We start from the raw sequence: 23,797 nt of genomic DNA on the forward strand, positions 1-23,797 counted from the left end.
TTAGTAGTAGTGGCTTGGAGGCAATGGGGTTATTTAGTAGTAGTGGCTTGGAGGCTAGGGGGGTTATTTAGTAGTAGTGGCTTGGAGGCAATGGGGTTATTTAGTAGTAGTGGCTTGGAGGGTGAGGAGCCTAATATGGTTTTTAATAGTAGTGGCTTGGAGGGTAGATGTGTTTTTAAGTAGTAGTGCCTTGGAGGCTAGGGGGGTTATTTACTAGTAGAGGCTGGGGGGGGGGGGGGGGGTATTTACAAGTAGTGGCTTGGAGGGGGGGGGGGGGGGTATTTACAAGTAGTGGCTTGGAGGCTGGGGGGGGTATTTAGTAGTAGTGGCTTGGAGGCTAGGGGGATTATTTAGTAGTAGTGGCTTGGAGGCTAGGGGGGTTATTTAGTAGTAGTGGCTTGGAGGGTGAGGAGCCTCCGTGGGTTATTTAGTAGTAGTGGCTTGGAGGCTAGGGGGGGTATTTAGTAGTAGTGGCTTGGAGGCTAGGGGGGTATTTAGTAGTAGTGGCTTGGAGGCTAGGGGGGTTATTTACAAGTAGTGGCTTGGAGGCTGGGGGGGTTATTTACAAGTAGTGGCTTGGAGGATGGGGGGGCTATGTGTGTTATTTGGTAGAACTGGCTTCGAGGCTATGGGAGTTATTTATGAATATTGTTTTGGTGGCTACAGGGGTTATTTAGTAGTAGTGGCTTGGAGGTTAGGGGGGTTATTTAGTAGTAGTGGCTTGGAGGTTTTGGAAGCTAGGGGGGTTAATTAATAGCAATGGCTTGGAGCCTAGGGGGGTTATTTAGTAGTAGTGGCTTGGAGGTTTTGGAAGCTAGGGGGGTTAATTAGTAGCAATGGCTTGGAGGCTAGGGGGGTTATTTAGTAGTAGTGGCTTGGAGGCTAGGGGGGTTATTTAGTAGTAGTGGCTTGGAGGCTAGGGGGGTTATTTAGTTATAGTGGCTTGGAGGCTAGTGTGGTTATTTAGTAGTAGTGGCTTGGGGGTGCTTGAGTAGTAATGGATTGGAGGCTGAGGAGGCTATGGGGGGTTATTTAGTAGTAGTTGCTTGGATGATTTGGAAGCTAGGGAGGTTAATTAGTAGCAATGGCTTGGAGGCTATGGGGGTTATTTAGTAGTAGTGGCTTGGAGGCTATGGGGGTTATTTAGTAGTAGTGGCTTGGAGGGTGAGGAGCCTCCATGGGTTATTTAGTAGTAGTGTCTTGGAGGCTGAGGAGGCTATGGGGGGTTATTTAGTAGTAGTGGCTTGGAGGCTATGGGGGTTATTTAGTAGTAGTGGCTTGGAGGGTGAGGAGCCTCCGTGGGTTATTTAGTAGTAGTGTCTTGGAGGCTAAGGAGGCTATGGGGGTTATTTAGTAGTAGTGGCTTGGAGGCTAGGGGGGTTATTTACTAGTAGTGGCTTGGAGGCTGGGGGGGGGGGGGTATTTACAAGTAGTGGCTTGGAGGCTGGGGGGGTATTTAGTAGTAGTGGCTTGGAGGCTAGGGGGGTTGTTTAGTAGTAGTGGCTTGGAGGCTAGGGGGGTTATTAGTAGTAGTGGCTTGGAGGCTAGGGGGGTTATTTAGTAGTAGTGGCTTGGAGGCTAGGGGGGTTATTTAGTAGTAGTGGCTTGGAGGCTAGGGGGGTTATTTAGTAGTAGTGGCTTGGAGGCTAGGGGGGTTATTTAGTAGTAGTGGCTTGGAGGCAATGGGGTTATTTAGTAGTAGTGGCTTGGAGGCTAGGGGGGTTATTTAGTAGTAGTGGCTTGGAGGCAATGGGGTTATTTAGTAGTAGTGGCTTGGAGGCTAGGGGGGTTATTTAGTAGTAGTGGCTTGGAGGCTAGGTGCTTATTTAGTAGTAGTGGCTTGGAGGCTAGGGGGGTTATTTAGTAGTAGTGGCTTGGAGGCTAGGGGGGTTATTTTGTAGTAGTGGCTTAGAGGTTGAGGAGGCTAGAGGGGTTATTTAGTAGTAGTGGCTTGGAGGTTGGGGGGTTACTTAGTAGTAGTGGCTTGGAGGCTAGGTTGGTTATTTAGTAGTAGTGGCGTGGAGGCTATGGGGGTTATTTAGTAGTAGTGGCTTGGAGGCTATGGGGGTTATTTAGTAGTAGTGGCTTGGAGGCTATGGGGGTTATTTAGTAGTAGTGGCTTGGAGGCTATGGGGGTTATTTAGTAGTAGTGGCTTGGAGGGTGAGGAGCCTCCGTGGGTTATTTAGTAGTAGTGTCTTGGAGGCTGAGGAGGCTATGTGGGTTATTTAGTAGTAGTTGCTTTGAGGTTTTGGAAGTTAGGGAGGTTAATTAGTAGCAATGGCTTGGAATCTACAGGGGTTATTTAGTAGTAGTGACTTGGAGGGTGAGGAGCCTAATATGGTTTTTAATAGTAGTGGCTTGGAGGGTAGATGTGTTTTTAAGTGGTAGTGCCTTGGAGGCTAGGGGGGTTATTTACTAGTAGTGGCTTGGAGGCTGGGGGGGGGGGGGGTATTTACTAGTAGTGGCTTGGAGGCTAGGGGGGTTATTTACTAGTAGTGGCTTGGAGGCTGGGGGGGGGGGGTATTTACAAGTAGTGGCTTGGAGGCTGGGGGGGTATTTAGTAGTATTGGCTTGGAGGGTAGAGGTTTTATTAAGTAGTAGTGGCTTGGAGGCTAGGGGGATTATTTAGTAGTAGTGGCTTGGAGGCTAGGGGGGTTATTTAGTAGTAGTGGCTTGGAGGTTTTGGAAGCTAGGGGGGTTATTTAGTAGTAGTGGCTTGGAGGTTTGAGGTTTTATAAAGTAGTAGTGGCTTGGAGGCTAGGGGGGTATTTAGTAGTAGTGGCTTGGAGGCTAGGGGGGTTATTTAGTAGTAGTGCCTTGGAGGTTAGGGGGGTTATTTACTAGTAGTGGCTTGGAGGTTTTGGAAGCTAGGGGGGTTATTTAGTAGTAGTGGCTTGGAGGTTTTGAAAGCTAGGGGGGTTAATTAATAGCAATGGCTTGGAGCCTAGGGGGGTTATTTAGTAGTAGTGGCTTGGAGGCTAGGGGGGTTATTTAGTAGTAGTGGCTTGGAGGCTAGGGGGGTTATTTAGTTGTAGTGGCTTGGAGGCTAGTGTGGTTATTTAGTAGTAGTGGCTTGGGGGTGCTTGAGTAGTAATGGATTGGAGGCTGAGAAGGCTATGGGGGGTTATTTAGTAGTAGTTGCTTGGAGGATTTGGAAGCTAGGGAGGTTAATTAGTAGCAATGGCTTGGAGGCTATGGGGGTTATTTAGTAGTAGTGGCTTGGAGGCTATGGGGGTTATTTAGTAGTAGTGGCTTGGAGGGTGAGGAGCCTCCGTGGATTATTTAGTAGTAGTGTCTTGGAGGCTGAGGAGGCTATGGGGGTTATTTAGTAGTAGCTGCTTGGAGGTTTTGGAAGCTAGGGATGTTAATTAGTAGCAATGGCTTGGAATCTACAGGGGTTATTTAGTAGTAGTAACTTGGAGGGTGAGGAGCCTAATATGGTTTTTAATAGTAGTGGCTTGGAGGGTAGATGTGTTTTTAAGTGGTAGTGCCTTGGAGGCTAGGGGGGTTATTTACTAGTAGTGGCTTGGAGGCTAGGGGGGTTATTTAGTAGTAGTGGCTTGGAGGCTAGGGGGGTTATTTAGTAGTAGTGGCTTGGAGGCTAGGGGGGTTATTTAGTAGTAGTGGCTTGGAGGCTAGGGGGGTTATTTAGTAGTAGTGGCTTGGAGGCTAGGGGGGTTATTTAGTAGTAGTGGCTTGGAGGCTAGGGGGGTTATTTAGTAGTAGTGGCTTGGAGGCAATGGGGTTATTTAGTAGTAGTGGCTTGGAGGCTAGGGGGGTTATTTTGTAGTAGTGGCTTAGAGGTTGAGGAGGCTAGAGGGGTTATTTAGTAGTAGTGGCTTGGAGGTTGGGGGGTTACTTAGTAGTAGTGGCTTGGAGGCTAGGTTGGTTATTTAGTAGTAGTGGCTTAGAGGCTAGGGGGGTTATTTAGTAGTAGTGGCTTGGAGGCTAGGTGGGGCTATTTAGTAGTAGTGGCGTGGAGGCTATGGGGGTTATTTAGTAGTAGTGGCTTGGAGGCTATGGGGGTTATTTAGTAGTAGTGGCTTGGAGGCTAGGGGGGTTATTTACTAGTAGTGGCTTGGAGGCTGGGGGGTATTTACAAGTAGTGGCTTGGAGGCTAGGGGGGTATTTACTAGTAGTGGCTTGGAGGCTGGGGGGGGTATTTAGTAGTAGTGGCTTGGAGGCTGGGGGGGTTATTTAGTAGTAGTGGCTTGGAGGCTAGGTGGGTTATTTTCTAGTAGTGGCTTGGAGGCTGGGGGGGTTATTTACAAGTAGTAGCTTGGAGGCTAGGGGGGGGTATTTACTAGTAGTGGCTTGGAGGCTGGGGGGGCTATGTGTGTTATTTGGTAGAACTGGCTTCGAGGCTATGGGAGTTATTTATGAATATTGTTTTGGTGGCTACAGGGGTTATTTAGTAGTAGTGGCTTGGAGGTTTTGGAAGCTAGGGGGGTTATTTAGTAGCAATGGCTTGGAGGCTAGGGGGGTTATTTAGTAGTAGTGGCTTGGAGGTTTTGAAAGCTAGGGGGGTTAATTAGTAGCAATGGCTTGGAGGCTAGGGGGGTTATTTAGTAGTAGTGGCTTAATGGGTGAGGAGCCTACATGGGTTGTTTAGTAGTAGTGGTTTGGAGGCTAGGTGGGTTATTTAATATTTTTGGCTTGGAGGCTAGGTGCTTATTTAGTAGTAGTGGCTTGGAGGCTAGGTGCTTATTAGTAGTAGTGGCTTGGAGGCTAGGGGGGTTATTTAGTAGTAGTGGCTTGGAGGCTAGGGGGTGATTTAGTAGTAGTGGCTTGGAGGCTGAGGGGGGTTATTTAGTAGCAGTGGCTTGGAAGCTAGGGGGGTTATTTAGTTGTAGTGGCTTGGAGGCTAGTGTGGTTATTTTGTAGTCGTGGCTTGGAGGCTAGGGGGTGATTTAGTATGAGTGGCTTGGAGGCTAGGGGGTGATTTAGTAGTAGTGGCTTGGAGGCTTGGGGGTGCTTGAGTAGTAATGGCTTGGAGGCTGAGGAGGCTATGGGGGGTTATTTAGTAGTAGTTGCTTGGAGGATTTGGAAGCTAGGGAGGTTAATTAGTAGCAATGTCTTGGAGGCTATGGGGGTTATTTAGTAGTAGTGGCTTGGAGGCTATGGGGGTTATTTAGTAGTAGTGGCTTGGAGGCTATGGGGGTTATTTAGTAGTAGTGGCTTGGAGGGTGAGGAGCCTCCGTGGGTTATTTAGTAGTAGTGTCTTGGAGGCTGAGGAGGCTATGGGGGTTATTTAGTAGTAGTTGCTTGGAGGTTTTGGAAGCTAGGGAGGTTAATTAGTAGCAATGGCTTGGAATCTACAGGGGTTATTTAGTAGTAGTAACTTGGAGGGTGAGGAGCCTAATATGGTTTTTAATAGTAGTGGCTTGGAGGGTAGGGGGGTTATTTACTAGTATTGGCTTGGAGTCTGGGGGGGTTATTTACAAGTAGTGGCTTGGAGGCTGGGGGGGGGGGGTATTTACAAGTAGTGGCTTGGAGGCTGGGGGGGGTATTTAGTAGTAGTGGCTTGGAGGCTGGGGGGGTATTTAGTAGTAGTGGCTTGGAGGCTGGGGGGGGTATTTAGTAGTAGTGGCTTGGAGGCTGGGGGGGGTATTTAGTAGTAGTGGCTTGGAGGCTAGGGGGGTTATTTAGTAGTAGTGGCTTGGAGGGTAGGGGGGTTATTTAGTAGTAGTGGCTTGGAGGCTAGGGGGGTTATTTAGTAGTAGTGGCTTGGAGGCTAGGGGGGTTATTTAGTAGTAGTGGCTTGGAGGCTAGGGGGGTTATTTAGTAGTAGTGGCTTGGAGGCTAGGGGGGTTATTTAGTAGTAGTGGCTTGGAGGCTAGGGGGGGTTATTTAGTAGTAGTGGCTTGGAGGCTAGGGGGGGTTATTTAGTAGTAGTGGCTTGGAGGCTAGGGGGGGTTATTTAGTAGTAGTGCCTTGGAGGCTAGGGGGGTTATTTAGTAGTAGTGGCTTGGAGGCTAGGGGGGGTAATTTAGTAGTAGTGGCTTGGAGGCTAGGGGGGGTTATTTAGGAGTAGTGGCTTGGAGGCTAGGGGGGGTTATTTAGTAGTAGTGGCTTGGAGGCTAGGGGGGGTTATTTAGTAGTAGTGGCTTGGAGGCTAGGGGGGGTTATTTAGTAGTAGTGGCTTGGAGGCTGGGGGGGTTATTTTAGTAGTAGTGGCTTGGAGGCTAGGGGGGTTATTTAGTAGTAGTGGCTTGGAGGCTGGGGGGGTTATTTAGTAGTAGTGGCTTGGAGGCTAGGGGGGATTATTTAGTAGTAGTGGCTTGGAGGCTGGGGGGGTTATTTAGTAGTAGTGGCTTGGAGGCTAGGGGGGTTATTTAGTAGTAGTGGCTTGGAGGCTAGGGGGGGTTATTTAGTAGTAGTGGCTTGGAGGCTAGGGGGGTTATTTAGTAGTAGTGGCTTGGAGGCTAGGGGGGTTATTTAGTAGTAGTGGCTTGGAGGCTAGTGGGTTATTTAGTAGTAGTGGCTTGGAGGCTAGTGGGTTATTTAGTAGTTGTGGCTTGGAGGTTGAGGATGCTAGGGGGGTTATTTAGTAGTAGTGGCTTGGAGGCTAGGAGGGTTATTTAGTAGTAGTGGCTTGGAGGCTAGGAGGGTTATTTAGTAGTAGTGGCTTGGAGCCTAGGAGGGTTATTTAGCAGTAGTGGCTTGGAGGCAAGGAGGGTTATTTAGTAGTAGTTGCTTGGAGGTTTTGGAAGCTAGGGAGGTTAATTAGTAGCAATGGCTTGGAATCTACAGGGGTTATTTAGTAGTAGTAACTTGGAGGGTGAGGAGCCTAATATGGTTTTTAATAGTAGTGGCTTGGAGGGTAGGGGGGTTATTTACTAGTATTGGCTTGGAGTCTGGGGGGGTTATTTACAAGAAGTGGCTTGGAGGCTGGGGGGGGGGGGTATTTACAAGTAGTGGCTTGGAGGCTTGGGGGGGTATTTAGTAGTAGTGGCTTGGAGGCTGGGGGGGTATTTAGTAGTAGTGGCTTGGAGGCTGGGGGGGGTATTTAGTAGTAGTGGCTTGGAGGCTAGGGGGGTTATTTAGTAGTAGTGGCTTGGAGGGTAGGGGGGTTATTTAGTAGTAGTGGCTTGGAGGCTAGGGGGGTTATTTAGTAGTAGTGGCTTGGAGGCTAGGGGGGTTATTAGTAGTAGTGGCTTGGAGGCTAGGGGGGTTATTTAGTAGTAGTGGCTTGGAGGCTAGGGGGGTTATTTAGTAGTAGTGGCTTGGAGGCTAGGGGGGTTATTTAGTAGTAGTGGCTTGGAGGCTAGGGGGGGTTATTTAGTAGTAGTGGCTTGGAGGCTAGGGGGGGTTATTTAGTAGTAGTGGCTTGGAGGCTAGGGGGGTTATTTAGTAGTAGTGCCTTGGAGGCTAGGGGGGTTATTTAGTAGTAGTGGCTTGGAGGCTAGGGGGGGTTATTTAGTAGTAGTGGCTTGGAGGCTAGGGGGGGTTATTTAGTAGTAGTGGCTTGGAGGCTAGGGGGGGTTATTTAGTAGTAGTGGCTTGGAGGCTAGGGGGGGTTATTTAGTAGTAGTGGCTTGGAGGCTGGGGGGGTTATTTAGTAGTAGTGGCTTGGAGGCTAGGGGGGTTATTTAGTAGTAGTGGCTTGGAGGCTGGGGGGGTTATTTAGTAGTAGTGGCTTGGAGGCTAGGGGGGATTATTTAGTAGTAGTGGCTTGGAGGCTGGGGGGGTTATTTAGTAGTAGTGGCTTGGAGGCTAGGGGGGTTATTTAGTAGTAGTGGCTTGGAGGCTAGGGGGGGTTATTTAGTAGTAGTGGCTTGGAGGCTAGGGGGGTTATTTAGTAGTAGTGGCTTGGAGGCTAGTGGGTTATTTAGTAGTAGTGGCTTGGAGGCTAGTGGGTTATTTAGTAGTTGTGGCTTGGAGGTTGAGGATGCTAGGGGGGTTATTTAGTAGTAGTGGCTTGGAGGCTAGGAGGGTTATTTAGTAGTAGTGGCTTGGAGGCTAGGAGGGTTATTTAGTAGTAGTGCCATGGAGGCTAGGAGGGTTATTTAGTAGTATGTGCTTGGAGGCTAGGGGGGTTATTTAGTAGTATGTGCTTGGAGGCTAGGGGGTTATTTAGTAGTATGTGCTTGGAGCCTAGGGGGGTTATATATTAGTTGTGTGTTGTTGTTTTTTTAGTAGTAGTGTCTTGGAGATTGGCGGTTGTCCCAGGCCAATGGTGGGTTTGGCCTACCTAGTGGCAGGTAGTGAGAGTGGGGTTTGGGTGGGTTTGTGGTTGTGGTGCATTATGGGAAGCCTAGGACCAGGAAGTGAACAGGAAGCTGAACTGTGTTTCATTGATTTCAGGGATGAGAGCTGCAGTCAGGAGGGCGATGGTGGTGATGAGGATCTGGGGGAGGAAGGGGAGGAGTTTGAGTGTTACCCCCCGGGGATGAAGGTGCAGGTGAGGTATGGGCGTGGTCGCAGCCTGAAGACGTACCAGGCCACTGTGAAAGAGGCTGACGTGGAGGGGGGAGAGGTGCTCTACCTGGTTCACTACTGTGGCTGGAACGTCAGGTAAGATTAGCAGGACACACAGCCCTGGGGAATATGACCTTTCACCTCAATATCTTTCACCTGACCCCTACTAGTTGATATTAATATATATATTAGTGGAGAGGTGTGGCTGGAATGGCAGGTAAGATTAGCAGGACACACAGCCCTGGGGAATATGACCTATCACCTCAATATATCTATCACCTGACCCCTACTAGTTTTGTGGATATGAATATATATTAGTGGAGAGGTGTGGCTGAAACGGCAGGTAAGATTAGCAGGACACACAGCCCTGGGGAATATGACCTATCACCTTCCTAGCCACCACTAGTATTACAGCTATATTATTTACCCTCCTCAAATAGACCCAGCTGTAAATATAAAGAGCTTACCTTTTAAATGGAGATCCCTATAGCAACAACATGGATATTCCTTCCTCTCTGTTTTGAAACAAGCTCACATATATTATATTTATATATCATTGATTATATCTTACCATCAGCTATAGATAATGTAATGTTCCCTCTGTGACACGACGCATTAATTATCATTGATTATATCTTACCATCAGCTATAGATAATGTAATGTTCCCTCTGTGACACGACGCATTAATTATCATTGATTATTTCTTACCATCAGCTATAGATAATGTAATGGTTTTTCTGTGTCAGGACTAATTAATTGTCATTGCACTGTGGACATCTAGTGGTTAACATTGAGAATTGGGGCAATCAGTAATGACTTTGGTTTGTTGACGTTTTAAAGTATTGACTGACAGTTTGTCTCCCCGTCTGTCTGTCTGTCTGTCTGTCCTCCCACTGTCATCTAGAGACGGGCTGAGTTTGACCATAAAATGAAGCTCTTTCACAGAGCCTTCTCATTGAAGAATAGAGCTATTTTATGAAGTCCTAAGCCACTTTAAAATGCCATTTAATCCTCATTCACGTTATAGGGCCAAACCTACCCAAGCCAAGCTGAGAAACTGAGCTTGCCTGGTTAAACATCCACCATAATTGCTGGAACCATACTGGAAAGGACCACAAGCAGAAGGGTACGGTTCAGGTGGGCCCTATCGTGTGAATCTGGTATTAAAGTGCTGCTATACTCACCTCTACCTCTCTCCCCCCTGGGCCAGAGACAGGGTAATAAATACACTGTTACTATGTAGAAGTAGAGTTGGCATACATAAGACAGACAAAATAGTGAAGAGCTTTTCACAGTGAGACCAATGTATGGATGTCATTGTCTTACTGTTGTTTTGTGGTTGAGTTCCATAAGTTGTTGAGCAGAGGTTCTTTTCTCTGCGTTACTGTGTCTTGTGGACATTGGAAGACTTTCATTCCTTTCTGTAGATCCAAGTAGACTACCTTTGGGTAGTTAAACATTCTGTAAATCATTTCTATGGTTGTTGGTATTATCATAGTGTTGATTTATCTTAAGGTTGTTTTATTCCATTATATAATTATGGGGCGGCAGGTAGCCTAGTGGTTAGAGCGTTGGACTAGTAACCGAAAGGTTGCAAGATCAAATCCCCGAGCTGACAAGGTAAAAAATCTGTCATTCTGCCCCTGAACAAGGCAGTTAACCCACTGTTCCTAGGCCGTCATTGAAAATAAGAATTTGTTCTTAACTGACTTCCCTAGTTAAATAAAGGTAAAATTTATAAAATTATGTGGATATACAGTACCAGTCAAAGGTTTGGACACAGCTACTCATTCCTGGGATTTTTCTTTATTTTCACTATTCTCTATATTGTAGAATAACAGTAAAGACATCAAAACTATGAAATAACACATATGGAACCATGTAGTAACCAAAATAATGTTAATCAAATCAAAATATATTATATTTGAGATTCTTCAAAGTAACCACCCTTTGCCTTGATGACAGCTTTACACACTCTTGGCATTATCTCAACCAGCTTCACCTGGAATGCTTTTCCATCAGTCTTGAAGGAGTTCCCACAAAAGCTGAGCACTTGTTGGCTGCTGTTCTTTCACTCCGCGGTCTAACTCATCCCAAACCATTTCAATTGGGTTGAGGTCGGGTGATTGTGGAGGCCAGGTCATCTGATGCAGCACTCCAGCACTCACCTTCTTGGTCAAAAATCCCTTACACAGCCTGGAGGTGTGTTGGGTCATTGTGCTGTTGAAAAATAAATGATAGTCCCACTAAGCCCAAACCATATGGGATGGCGTATCGCTGCAGAATGCTGTGGAGGCCATGCTGGTTAAGTCTGCCTTGAATTCTAAATAAATCATTGACAGTGTCACCAGCAAAGCACCCCTACACCATCACACCTCCTCCTCTTCCATGCTTCACGGTGGGAAATACACATGCGGAGATCTGTTCACCTACTCTGCGTCTCACAAAGACATGGCCGTTGGAACCAAAAATCTCATATTTGGACTCATCAGACCAAAAGACAGATTTCCACCGGTCTAATGCCCATTGCTCATGTTTCTTGGCCGAAGCAAGTCTCGTCTTCTTCCATGAAGGCCTGATTTTTTTTCAAGTATTTTATTTGACCTTTTTAACAAGGCAAGTCAGTTAAGAACAAATTCTTATTTACAATGACGGCCTACCCTGGCCAAACCCTAAGTCGTACGACACTGGGCCAATTGTGAGCCGCACTATGGGACTCCCAATTATAGCCGGTTGTGATACAGCCTGGAATCGAACCAGGGTCTGTAGTGACACCTCTAGCACTGAGACCGCTGCGCCACTCGGGGGGTCTCCTCTGAACAGTTTACGTTGAGATGTGTCTGTCACTTGAACTCTGAAGCATTTATTTTGGCAGCAATTTCTGAGGCTGGTAACTCTAATGAACTTCTCCTCTGCAGCAAAGGTAACTCTGGGTCTTCCTTTCCTGTGGCGGTCCTCATGAGAGCCAGTTTCATCATAGCGCTTGGTGGTTTTTGCAACTGCACTTTAAGAAACGTTCAAAGTTGACATTATCCGTATTGACTGACCTTCATTTCTTAAAGTAATGATGGACTGTTGTTTCTCTTTGCTTATTTGAGCTGTTCTTGCCATAATATTGACTTGGTATTTTACCAAATAAGGCTATCTTCTGTATACCCCCCCTACCTTGTCACAACACAACTAATTGTCTCAAACGCATGAACATTTAACAAGGCACACCTGTTAATTAAAATGCACTTCATGAAGCTGGTTGAGAGAATGCCAAGAGTGTGCAAAGCTGCCGTCAAGGCAAAGGGTGGCTACTTTGAAGAATCTCAAATATAATATTCCCTTGTGTTCCAAATGGCACCCTATTCCCTATATAGTGCACTACTTTTGACCAGGGCCAATAGGGAATCCCATAGGTAGTACACTACTTTTGACCAGGGCCAATAGGGAATCCCATAGGTAGTACACTACTTTTGACCAGGGCCCATATTGAATCCCATAGGTAGTACACTATATTTGACCAGGGCCCATATTGAATCCCATAGGGCTCTGGTCATAAGTAGTGCACTATATATGGCTCTGGTCTAAAGTAGTGCACTATATAGGGAATAGGGTGCCATTTGGGCCATAGGTTTTATAACTGACCTTTGATTGACTCTCTGTCTCTGTCTCTCTCTCCTTAGATATGATGAGTGGGTCAAAGCTGACAAGATTGTCCGTCCGGCCAATAAGAATGTTCAGAAGATCAAGCACCGTAAGAAAATAAAGGTAGGAGAAATAAATGTTGTTGCTTTTTATTCTATTTTGCATATTAGCCATTTGAAATGAATATACAGAATAAACAGTTGTTTCTGTCTATGAAGATGACATGAGGTGACCACAAGATACACAACATTACTCTGGAGCCCCTAACATGGTCTTCCTGCCCTCCCAGAACAAAGCGGAGAGAGAGCGCAACCGCCTGGAGCAACTGAACGAGGACCTGGGGAGTCCGTCCCCCAACAGACTACGTGTCCCCCGCCCCTCCTCCAAATCCCTCGGCCCCTGCTCTGCCCATGAGCGCCATGTCTTCTCCAAGATGGAGGACGGTGAGAACCAAAGGACTCTGACTCTGCAGTCTCCAGTCAAGATGGAGGACGGTGAGAACCAAAGGACTCTGACTCTGCAGTCTCCAGTCAAGTCTATTGAAATCACTTCTATCCTCAATGGCCTGCAAGGTAGTCACTGCTCTACCTGGCGTTGTACTCTAACAGTGTAGAGGTAGTCACTGCTCTACCTGGCGTTGTACTCTAACAGTATAAAGGTAGTCACTGCTCTACCTGGCGTTGTACTCTAACAGTATAGAGGTAGTCACTGCTCTACCTGTCGTTGTACTCTAACAGTATACAGGTCACTGCTCTACCTGGCGTTGTACTCTAACAGTATAGGGGTAGTCAGTCACTGCTCTACCTGGCATTGTACTCTAACAGTATAAAGGTAGTCACTGCTCTACCTGGCGTTGTACTCTAACAGTATAGGGGTAGTCAGTCACTGCTCTACCTGGCATTGTACTCTAACAGTATAAAGGTAGTCACTGCTCTACCTGGCGTTGTACTCTAACAGTATAAAGGTAGTCACTGCTCTACCTGGCGTTGTACTCTAACAGTATAGAGGTAGTCACTGCTCTACCTGGCGTTGTACTCTAACAGTATACAGGTGGTCGCTGCTCTACCTGGCGTTGTACTCTAACAGTATAGAGGTAGTCAGTCACTGCTCTACCTGGCGTTGTACTCTAACAGTATAGAGGTAGTCAGTCACTGCTCTACCTGGTGTTGTACTCTAACAGTATACAGGTAGTCACTGCTCTACCTGGCGTTGTACTCTAACCGTATAAAGGTAGTCACTGCTCTACCTGGCGTTGTACTCTAACAGTATAAAGGTAGTCACTGCTCTACCTGGCGTTGTACTCTAACAGTATACAGTTGGTCACTGCTCTCCCTGGCGTTGTACTCTAACAGTATAAAGGTAGTCACTGCTCTACCTGGCATTGTACTCTAACAGTATAGAGGTAGTCACTGCTCTACCTGGCGTTGTACTCTAACAGTATAGAGGTAGTCACTGCTCTACCTGGCGTTGTACTCTAACAGTATAGAGGTAGTCACTGCTCTACCTGGCGTTGTACTCTAACTGTATAGAGTTAGTCACTGCTCTACCTGGCGTTGTACTCTAACAGTATAGAGGTAGTCACTGCTCTACCTGGCGTTGTACTCTAACAGTATAGAGGTAGTCACTGCTCTACCTGGCGTTGTACTCTAACAGTATAGAGGTAGTCACTGCTCTACCTGGCGTTGTACTCTAACAGTATACAGGTAGTCACTGCTCTACCTGACGTTGTACTCTAACAGTATAGAGGTAGTCACTGCTCTACCTGGCGTTGTACTCTAACAGTATAGAGGTAGTCAGTCACTGCTCTACCTGGCGTTGTACTCTAACAGTATAGAGGTAGTCAGTCACTGCTCTACCTGGCGTTGTACTCTAACAGTATAGAGGTAGTCGCTGCTCTACCTGGCGTTGTACTCTAACAGTATAGGGGTAGTCAGTCACTGCTCTACCTGGCATTGTACTCTAACAGTATAAAGGTAGTCACTGCTCTACCTGGCGTTGTACTCTAACAGTATAGAGGTAGTCAGTCACTGCTCTACCTGGCGTTGTACTCTAACAGTATAGAGGTAGTCAGTCACTGCTCTACCTGGCGTTGTACTCTAACAGTATAAAGGTAGTCACTGCTCTACCTGGCGTTGTACTCTAACAGTATAGAGGTAGTCAGTCACTGCTCTACCTGGCGTTGTACTCTAACAGTATAGAGGTAGTCAGTCACTGCTCTACCTGGCGTTGTACTCTAACAGTATAGAGGTAGTCACTGCTCTACCTGGCGTTGTACTCTAACAGTATAGGGGTAGTCAGTCACTGCTCTACCTGGCATTGTACTCTAACAGTATAAAGGTAGTCACTGCTCTACCTGGCGTTGTACTCTAACAGTATAAAGGTAGTCACTGCTCTACCTGGCGTTGTACTCTAACAGTATAGGGGTAGTCAGTCACTGCTCTACCTGGCATTGTACTCTAACAGTATAAAGGTAGTCACTGCTCTACCTGGCGTTGTACTCTAACAGTATAGGGGTAGTCAGTCACTGCTCTACCTGGCATTGTACTCTGACAGTATAAAGGTAGTCACTGCTCTACCTGGCGTTGTACTCTAACAGTATAAAGGTAGTCACTGCTCTACCTGGCGTTGTACTCTAACAGTATAGAGGTAGTCACTGCTCTACCTGGCGTTGTACTCTAACAGTATACAGGTGGTCGCTGCTCTACCTGGCGTTGTACTCTAACAGTATAGAGGTAGTCAGTCACTGCTCTACCTGGCGTTGTACTCTAACAGTATAGAGGTAGTCAGTCACTGCTCTACCTGGCGTTGTACTCTAACAGTATAAAGGTAGTCACTGCTCTACCTGGCGTTGTACTCTAACAGTATAGAGGTAGTCACTGCTCTACCTGGCGTTGTACTCTAACCGTATAAAGGTAGCCACTGCTCTACCTGGCGTTGTACTCTAACAGTATAAAGGTAGTCACTGCTCTACCTGGCGTTGTACTCTAACAGTATAGAGGTAGTCACTGCTCTACCTGGCGTTGTACTCTAACAGTATAAAGGTAGTCACTGCTCTACCTGGCGTTGTACTCTAACAGTATAGAGGTAGTCACTGCTCTACCTGTCGTTGTACTCTAACAGTATACAGGTCACTGCTCTACCTGGCATTGTACTCTAACAGTATAGAGGTAGTCACTGCTCTACCTGGCGTTGTACTCTAACAGTATAGAGGTAGTCACTGCTCTACCTGGCGTTGTACTCTAACAGTATACAGGTAGTCACTGCTCTACCTGGCGTTGTACTCTAACAGTATACAGGTAGTCACTGCTCTACCTGGCGTTGTACTCTAACAGTACAGGGGTAGTCAGTCACTGCTCTACCTGGCATTGTACTCGAACAGTATAAAGGTAGTCACTGCTCTACCTGGCGTTGTACTCTAACAGTATACAGGTGGTCACTGCTCTACCTGGCGTTGTACTCTAACAGTATAGAGGTAGTCGGTCACTGCTCTACCTGGCGTTGTACTCTAACAGTATACAGGTAGTCACTGCTCTTCCTGGCGTTGTACTCTAACAGTATACAGGTAGTCACTGCTCTACCTGGCGTTGTACTCTAACAGTTTACAGGTGGTCACTGCTCTACCTGGCGTTGTACTCTAACAGTATACAGGTAGTCACTGCTCTACCTGGCGTTGTACTCTAACAGTATAAAGGTAGTCACTGCTCTACCTGGCGTTGTACTCTAACAGTATAAAGGTAGTCACTGCTCTACCTGGCGTTGTACTCTAACAGTATAGAGGTAGTCAGTCACTGCTCTACCTGGCGTTGTACTCTAACAGTATAGAGGTAGTCAGTCACTGCTCTACCTGGCGTTGTACTCTAACAGTATAGAGGTAGTCACTGCTCTACCTGGCGTTGTACTCTAACAGTATAGGGGTAGTCAGTCACTGCTCTACCTGGCATTGTACTCTAACAGTATAAAGGTAGTCACTGCTCTACCTGGCGTTGTACTCTAACAGTATAAAGGTAGTCACTGCTCTACCTGGCGTTGTACTCTAACAGTATAGGGGTAGTCAGTCACTGCTCTACCTGGCATTGTACTCTAACAGTATAAAGGTAGTCACTGCTCTACCTGGCGTTGTACTCTAACAGTATAGGGGTAGTCAGTCACTGCTCTACCTGGCATTGTACTCTGACAGTATAAAGGTAGTCACTGCTCTACCTGGCGTTGTACTCTAACAGTATAAAGGTAGTCACTGCTCTACCTGGCGTTGTACTCTAACAGTATAGAGGTAGTCACTGCTCTACCTGGCGTTGTACTCTAACAGTATACAGGTGGTCGCTGCTCTACCTGGCGTTGTACTCTAACAGTATAGAGGTAGTCAGTCACTGCTCTACCTGGCGTTGTACTCTAACAGTATAGAGGTAGTCAGTCACTGCTCTACCTGGCGTTGTACTCTAACAGTATAAAGGTAGTCACTGCTCTACCTGGCGTTGTACTCTAACAGTATAGAGGTAGTCACTGCTCTACCTGGCGTTGTACTCTAACCGTATAAAGGTAGCCACTGCTCTACCTGGCGTTGTACTCTAACAGTATAAAGGTAGTCACTGCTCTACCTGGCGTTGTACTCTAACAGTATAGAGGTAGTCACTGCTCTACCTGGCGTTGTACTCTAACAGTATAAAGGTAGTCACTGCTCTACCTGGCGTTGTACTCTAACAGTATAGAGGTAGTCACTGCTCTACCTGTCGTTGTACTCTAACAGTATACAGGTCACTGCTCTACCTGGCATTGTACTCTAACAGTATAGAGGTAGTCACTGCTCTACCTGGCGTTGTACTCTAACAGTATAGAGGTAGTCACTGCTCTACCTGGCGTTGTACTCTAACAGTATACAGGTAGTCACTGCTCTACCTGGCGTTGTACTCTAACAGTATACAGGTAGTCACTGCTCTACCTGGCGTTGTACTCTAACAGTACAGGGGTAGTCAGTCACTGCTCTACCTGGCATTGTACTCGAACAGTATAAAGGTAGTCACTGCTCTACCTGGCGTTGTACTCTAACAGTATACAGGTGGTCACTGCTCTACCTGGCGTTGTACTCTAACAGTATAGAGGTAGTCGGTCACTGCTCTACCTGGCGTTGTACTCTAACAGTATACAGGTAGTCACTGCTCTTCCTGGCGTTGTACTCTAACAGTATACAGGTAGTCACTGCTCTACCTGGCGTTGTACTCTAACAGTTTACAGGTGGTCACTGCTCTACCTGGCGTTGTACTCTAACAGTATACAGGTAGTCACTGCTCTACCTGGCGTTGTACTCTAACAGTATAAAGGTAGTCACTGCTCTACCTGGCGTTGTACTCTAACAGTATAAAGGTAGTCACTGCTCTACCTGGCGTTGTACTCTAACAGTATAGAGGTAGTCAGTCACTGCTCTACCTGGCGTTGTACTCTAACAGTATAGAGGTAGTCAGTCACTGCTCTACCTGGCGTTGTACTCTAACAGTATAGAGGTAGTCACTGCTCTACCTGGCGTTGTACTCTAACAGTATAGGGGTAGTCAGTCACTGCTCTACCTGGCATTGTACTCTAACAGTATAAAGGTAGTCACTGCTCTACCTGGCGTTGTACTCTAACAGTATAAAGGTAGTCACTGCTCTACCTGGCGTTGTACTCTAACAGTATAGGGGTAGTCAGTCACTGCTCTACCTGGCATTGTACTCTAACAGTATAAAGGTAGTCACTGCTCTACCTGGCGTTGTACTCTAACAGTATAGGGGTAGTCAGTCACTGCTCTACCTGGCATTGTACTCTGACAGTATAAAGGTAGTCACTGCTCTACCTGGCGTTGTACTCTAACAGTATAAAGGTAGTCACTGCTCTACCTGGCGTTGTACTCTAACAGTATAGAGGTAGTCACTGCTCTACCTGGCGTTGTACTCTAACAGTATACAGGTGGTCGCTGCTCTACCTGGCGTTGTACTCTAACAGTATAGAGGTAGTCAGTCACTGCTCTACCTGGCGTTGTACTCTAACAGTATAGAGGTAGTCAGTCACTGCTCTACCTGGCGTTGTACTCTAACAGTATAAAGGTAGTCACTGCTCTACCTGGCGTTGTACTCTAACAGTATAGAGGTAGTCACTGCTCTACCTGGCGTTGTACTCTAACCGTATAAAGGTAGCCACTGCTCTACCTGGCGTTGTACTCTAACAGTATAAAGGTAGTCACTGCTCTACCTGGCGTTGTACTCTAACAGTATAGAGGTAGTCACTGCTCTACCTGGCGTTGTACTCTAACAGTATAAAGGTAGTCACTGCTCTACCTGGCGTTGTACTCTAACAGTATAGAGGTAGTCACTGCTCTACCTGTCGTTGTACTCTAACAGTATACAGGTCACTGCTCTACCTGGCATTGTACTCTAACAGTATAGAGGTAGTCACTGCTCTACCTGGCGTTGTACTCTAACAGTATAGAGGTAGTCACTGCTCTACCTGGCGTTGTACTCTAACAGTATACAGGTAGTCACTGCTCTACCTGGCGTTGTACTCTAACAGTATACAGGTAGTCACTGCTCTACCTGGCGTTGTACTCTAACAGTACAGGGGTAGTCAGTCACTGCTCTACCTGGCATTGTACTCGAACAGTATAAAGGTAGTCACTGCTCTACCTGGCGTTGTACTCTAACAGTATACAGGTGGTCACTGCTCTACCTGGCGTTGTACTCTAACAGTATAGAGGTAGTCGGTCACTGCTCTACCTGGCGTTGTACTCTAACAGTATACAGGTAGTCACTGCTCTTCCTGGCGTTGTACTCTAACAGTATACAGGTAGTCACTGCTCTACCTGGCGTTGTACTCTAACAGTTTACAGGTGGTCACTGCTCTACCTGGCGTTGTACTCTAACAGTATACAGGTAGTCACTGCTCTACCTGGCGTTGTACTCTAACAGTATAAAGGTAGTCACTGCTCTACCTGGCGTTGTACTCTAACAGTATAAAGGTAGTCACTGCTCTACCTGGCGTTGTACTCTAACAGTATAGAGGTAGTCAGTCACTGCTCTACCTGGCGTTGTACTCTAACAGTATAAAGGTAGTCACTGCTCTACCTGGCGTTGTACTCGAACAGTATAAAGGTAGTCACTGCTCTACCTGGCGTTGTACTCTAACAGTATAAAGGTAGTCACTGCTCTACCTGGCGTTGTACTCTAACAGTATACAGGTGGGCACTGCTCTACCTGGCGTTTTACTCTAACAGTATACAGGTGGTCACTGCTCTACCTGGCGTTGTACTCTAACAGTATACAGTTGGTCACTGCTCTACCTGGCGTTGTACTCTAACAGTATAAAGGTAGTCACTGCTCTACCAGGCGTTGTACTCTAACAGTATAGAGGTAGTCACTGCTCTACCTGGCGTTGTACTCTAACAGTATAGAGGTAGTCACTGCTCTACCTGGCGTTTTACTCTAACAGTATACAGGTGGTCACTGCTCTACCTGGCGTTGTACTCTAACAGTATACAGTTGGTCACTGCTCTACCTGGCGTTGTACTCTAACAGTATACAGTTGGTCACTGCTCTACCTGGTGTTGTACTCTAACAGTATAGAGGTAGTCACTGCTCTACCTGGCGTTTTACTCTAACAGTATACAGGTGGTCACTGCTCTACCTGGCGTTGTACTCTAACAGTATACAGTTGGTCACTGCTCTACCTGGCGTTGTACTCTAACAGTATAAAGGTAGTCACTGCTCTACCAGGCGTTGTACTCTAACAGTATAGAGGTAGTCACTGCTCTACCTGGCGTTGTACTCTAACAGTATAGAGGTAGTCACTGCTCTACCTGGCGTTTTACTCTAACAGTATACAGGTGGTCACTGCTCTACCTGGCGTTGTACTCTAACAGTATACAGTTGGTCACTGCTCTACCTGGCGTTGTACTCTAACAGTATAGAGGTAGTCACTGCTCTACCTGGCGTTGTACTCTAACAGTATAGAGGTAGTCACTGCTCTACCTGTCGTTATACTAGTACTAGGTAGTCAAATGGATAGGATATGTCATTCAAATTACATTTTGTTTCATGACTTTGACTATTGAACAAGTTAGTTCATTTTAAGCCGCATGTTTTAGTCAATGTTCTGCTTTTTGAGTGTTGAACAATAACTGTTTTAGTTTTAGTAGTTTTAGTGTTCAGTAGTAGTATTTCACTCCATAGAACTATTCTACATTGATTGGGAGTGCTGTTGTGTTTCCTAAGCCATTGTAGTGGAAGTTTGTGGTGCCAAAATCGTTGTCAAGGTACTAAAATGTTGTTTTTCTTTTCTTCCTTCAGCCTCAGAGAGTTCAACAGACGAGTCTGATCAGGATGGTGGGCGTGAGGACGACGATGACCATCCAGGTTCAGGGGGTCGCGGCAGTCTCAGAAAGGGGGGTCCCCCCAAACCCCTTCACTCCTTAGACCGCTGGGAGGGTACCGCCTCTACCGATGTACCCAAACCACCATTGGTCACAGGGAAGAGCCAACAACCAATCAGCGTCGAGACCCCGGAGGCTGGGAAGCGGCGTAGCCAACTAGAGTTTGAGGCTGAGAGGGAGGGGCCAGGTAGCTCCGCCTGCAGGAAGAGGAAGTCAGAAGGAGTGGCAGGGGAGCAACAGACCTCTAAAGGACCCCCGTCCAAAACCAAGCTCCCAACCAGGAGCACCAGGAGCGCAGACTGGCTGCCGGGATGCTCCAACAGGAGGGCCCAGGAGAGAGCAGGAGGTGTAGGGGAAGACAGAGGAGGAGCAGGAGGTTCCTCTAGCAGCAGCTCAGATGATGGAGGTGCACCTCCCACTGAGCCCCACCAAGCCGATGGAGACCGACCCAGCTCCCGTACCAAACCTTCCCCCTCTAAGAAGTACAACGGCATGAAGGACAAGAGTGGCACCGGGGGTGGAGGCGGCGCCCGCCCTGCGGGATTCTGGGAGATCCCTGAGAAGAGGGCTAAGATGGCATCCAGCAGCGTGGAGGAGAGGGAGAGAGAGAGAGCGAGACCGGCGGGTGGCAGTCGTACCAAGGGCCAGAAGGATGTGTGGTCCAGCATTCAGGCCCAGTGGCCCAAGAAGACACTGAAGGAGCTGTTCTCTGACTCCGACACAGAGGCTGCTAACTCCCCTCCTCCGCCTGGACCGGCCCAGTCCTCATCATCATGCCACGAGGAGAGGGAGAGCAGGGGGGAGCGGGATGGGGACGAGGCAGGACTTGGAGGCCCGGAGAGGGAAAGCAGGGGGGAGCGGGACGGGGAGGGAGATGAGGCAGGAGGAAGAGGCCCGGAGAGGGAGATTAGGGGGGAGCGGGGCGGGGAGGGAGACGAGGCAGGAGGAGGACCGGAGAGGGAGGACCATGACCTCTCAGAGGAGAACCAGGGGCAGGAGAAGAGGAGGAGTGAGCAGGAGTTCCCCTCCAGTGGATCTGACTCAGTTCTCAACACCCCTCCCACCACCCCAGAGTCCCCATCCATGGGACATAGCAGTAGTGGGGCCATGGCGCAAGGGGCTGGAACTGGCTCTAACCGGACTCAGCCCTCCTGTCCTCCCCTGTCTGTAACCCCTGCTCTGGGTACAACGCCCTCCTCTGACCCCTTGGCTCCGGGGCGCCCCAACACCCTGGCAGAGGAAGGTGGTTGTGGTCGCAGTGAGACAGACAGCAGTACAGTGGAGGTGGAAAGTCTAGGAGGGGAGCTGCAGGACCAGGACTTACCCCCAGGTAAGTGTTGACAAGCCAAATGGTTGCTGGCATCAGTGTCCTAGATACCGTCACCAGCCGTTGTGCCCTTGAGCAAGACACTTAACCTGCTCACAGGGCACTACACTGCTCCAGCCTTTCCCACATACATGTGTATTTGTGTGTACAGTGCCTGCAGAACGTATTCATACCCCTTGATTTTGTTTTATTTCATTCATGCTTTCAGTCAACGAGATTGAATTCTGCATTTAGACTGCTTAAAAACACAGAGGATACCACATTCAATTAAACAAGTTCTAACTGGCCTACCAACTGGCGCAGCATCGCAGTGCTAGAGGCGTCACTACAGACCCGGGTTCTATCCCGGAATCATTGTTGTATCACAACCGGCCGTGATCGGGAGTCCCATAGGTTGGCGCACAATTGGCCCAGCGTCGTCCGGGTTAGGGGAGGGTTTGGCCGGGGGGCTTTACTTGGCTCACCGCGCTCTGGCGACTCCTTGTGGCGGACCAGGCGCCTGCAGGTTGACTTCGTCATCAGTTGAACAGTGTTTCCTCTGACACTCTGGTGTGGCTGGCTTCTGGGTTAAGCTGGCGGGTGTTAAAAGCTTGGTTTCATGTTTCGGGGGACTCATGACTCAACCTTCACCTCCCGAGGCCGTTGGGGAGTTGCAGCGACGAGACAAGTTCAAAATTGGGGAGATAAATGGGGTAAAATTTTAAAAAATGAACAAGTCCGATGGCAGTGGCTATGGTCGGATCTTTCTGTATATTTGTTCTTATCTTGATGCTGGACAGTTGGCTCTGTTTGCAGAGGACTCTGCCAGTACTGTCTCATCTTCTCTGAGGTAGTAGATCATGTAGAGGGTCCAGTACTGTCCGTGACTGTCTCTGAATTGTGTTATTATCTTGCTTGGCCTTTTCTGTATGCTTTCCAATGCTGCTTCCTGCTTCTTTGTGCAGCCCACCAGCAACACACTTTTGTCCTGACTTTACTTTCATTCATCTGATGACTGTTATTTATCTAATCAACTAACTATGTTTAATTGTTACCCAATTAAACGAATCATGTAACAATTAACTCATTAGGATTTGGGGCACCACGAGAGCAGTTATTTAGAGTTACCATCTCCCCAATTAAACTCTAAAGGTCTTGACCTTTCACATCCATAAACAGTCAGCTTATTCATCATAACCTCGTATCATATCATGTCGTAACCTTGCATCGGCAAAAACCTGAGCCTTAATTATGATTCAGTACTACACAAATTGGTTTACTTATTTATTTACTAGCTAACTAAATGGTAACACAGAATAATCATACACAATACATGAGTACATGAGAAATACATAATACATGAGAAGTAGGTGGACTGACAACAATATGGCTGCTTGTTATGAAAGACATGGCGAGACAGAGGGACAGAGACACTTAACGTTGCTACATTTAGAAAATACTCTCACTTATACTTTCCACATAAACTGCCGCCCGGTTGGAGTAAGAAAATCCTTAGTTTCTCTCGGTGGATGGGTCTTCTTAGAAAATGTGTTGGGCCTTTTCGCTGCATGCTTGTAAGGTTTGATTGTCCAAAAGGGGACCCCACCCATCTTCTACTGTTGTTCTCCTCTGCTGTCGTCCGGTATCCGGTAACTTGTCATGTAGTCCTGAACAGAACTACAGAGTTTATTCTCCTTCCATTCGCTCTGGAAGAATCTTCTTTGAAGATAGGCTAGCCAGCCGTGTCGATGGTTCCCCAGTGGGGTGATGAGAGTAATAGAATACGATGGTTTGAGCAGAATGGTCCCACTTAAATTTGCTTTTCTAGATACTTTACTTAGGATCAGCCGTACCAGTGATTGTCCGTGAGGTGACTTTATCGTCTCTACCTCGCATTGAGATTCACAGTTCAAACCACTTTAAACGTGAGCTGTACTTCTCTCTGGTGTAATATGTTCATTCTTAAACCATCATTTTATACAATTGGCTCAAAAGGGCGGTTCCGACAGGCTGACATGCTCTCTGAACTCACTCAAGGCGGTG

General features: G+C 47.3%; 1 protein-coding gene across 4 annotated transcripts in view; it reads left to right on the plus strand.

The window, feature by feature from the left end:
* The window catches only part of arid4b (AT-rich interaction domain 4B), a 187,036-nt gene that overhangs the window by 145,441 nt on the left and 17,798 nt on the right, over positions 1-23,797 (plus strand). For 3 of the 4 annotated variants that reach the window (XM_031799895.1, XM_031799894.1, XM_031799896.1), the window contains exons 17-20: positions 8,309-8,518; positions 12,095-12,179; positions 12,346-12,550; positions 20,366-21,778. In XM_031799895.1, coding sequence (XP_031655755.1) covers positions 8,309-8,518; positions 12,095-12,179; positions 12,346-12,550; positions 20,366-21,778 — 1,913 coding nt within the window. The remainder of the gene's footprint in view (positions 1-8,308; positions 8,519-12,094; positions 12,180-12,345; positions 12,551-20,365; positions 21,779-23,797) is intronic. The other variant, XM_031799897.1, reaches the window with a different exon arrangement.

Source organism: Oncorhynchus kisutch, linkage group LG20 (assembly GCF_002021735.2).
Source record: "Oncorhynchus kisutch isolate 150728-3 linkage group LG20, Okis_V2, whole genome shotgun sequence".
Classification (NCBI taxonomy): domain Eukaryota; kingdom Metazoa; phylum Chordata; class Actinopteri; order Salmoniformes; family Salmonidae; genus Oncorhynchus; species Oncorhynchus kisutch.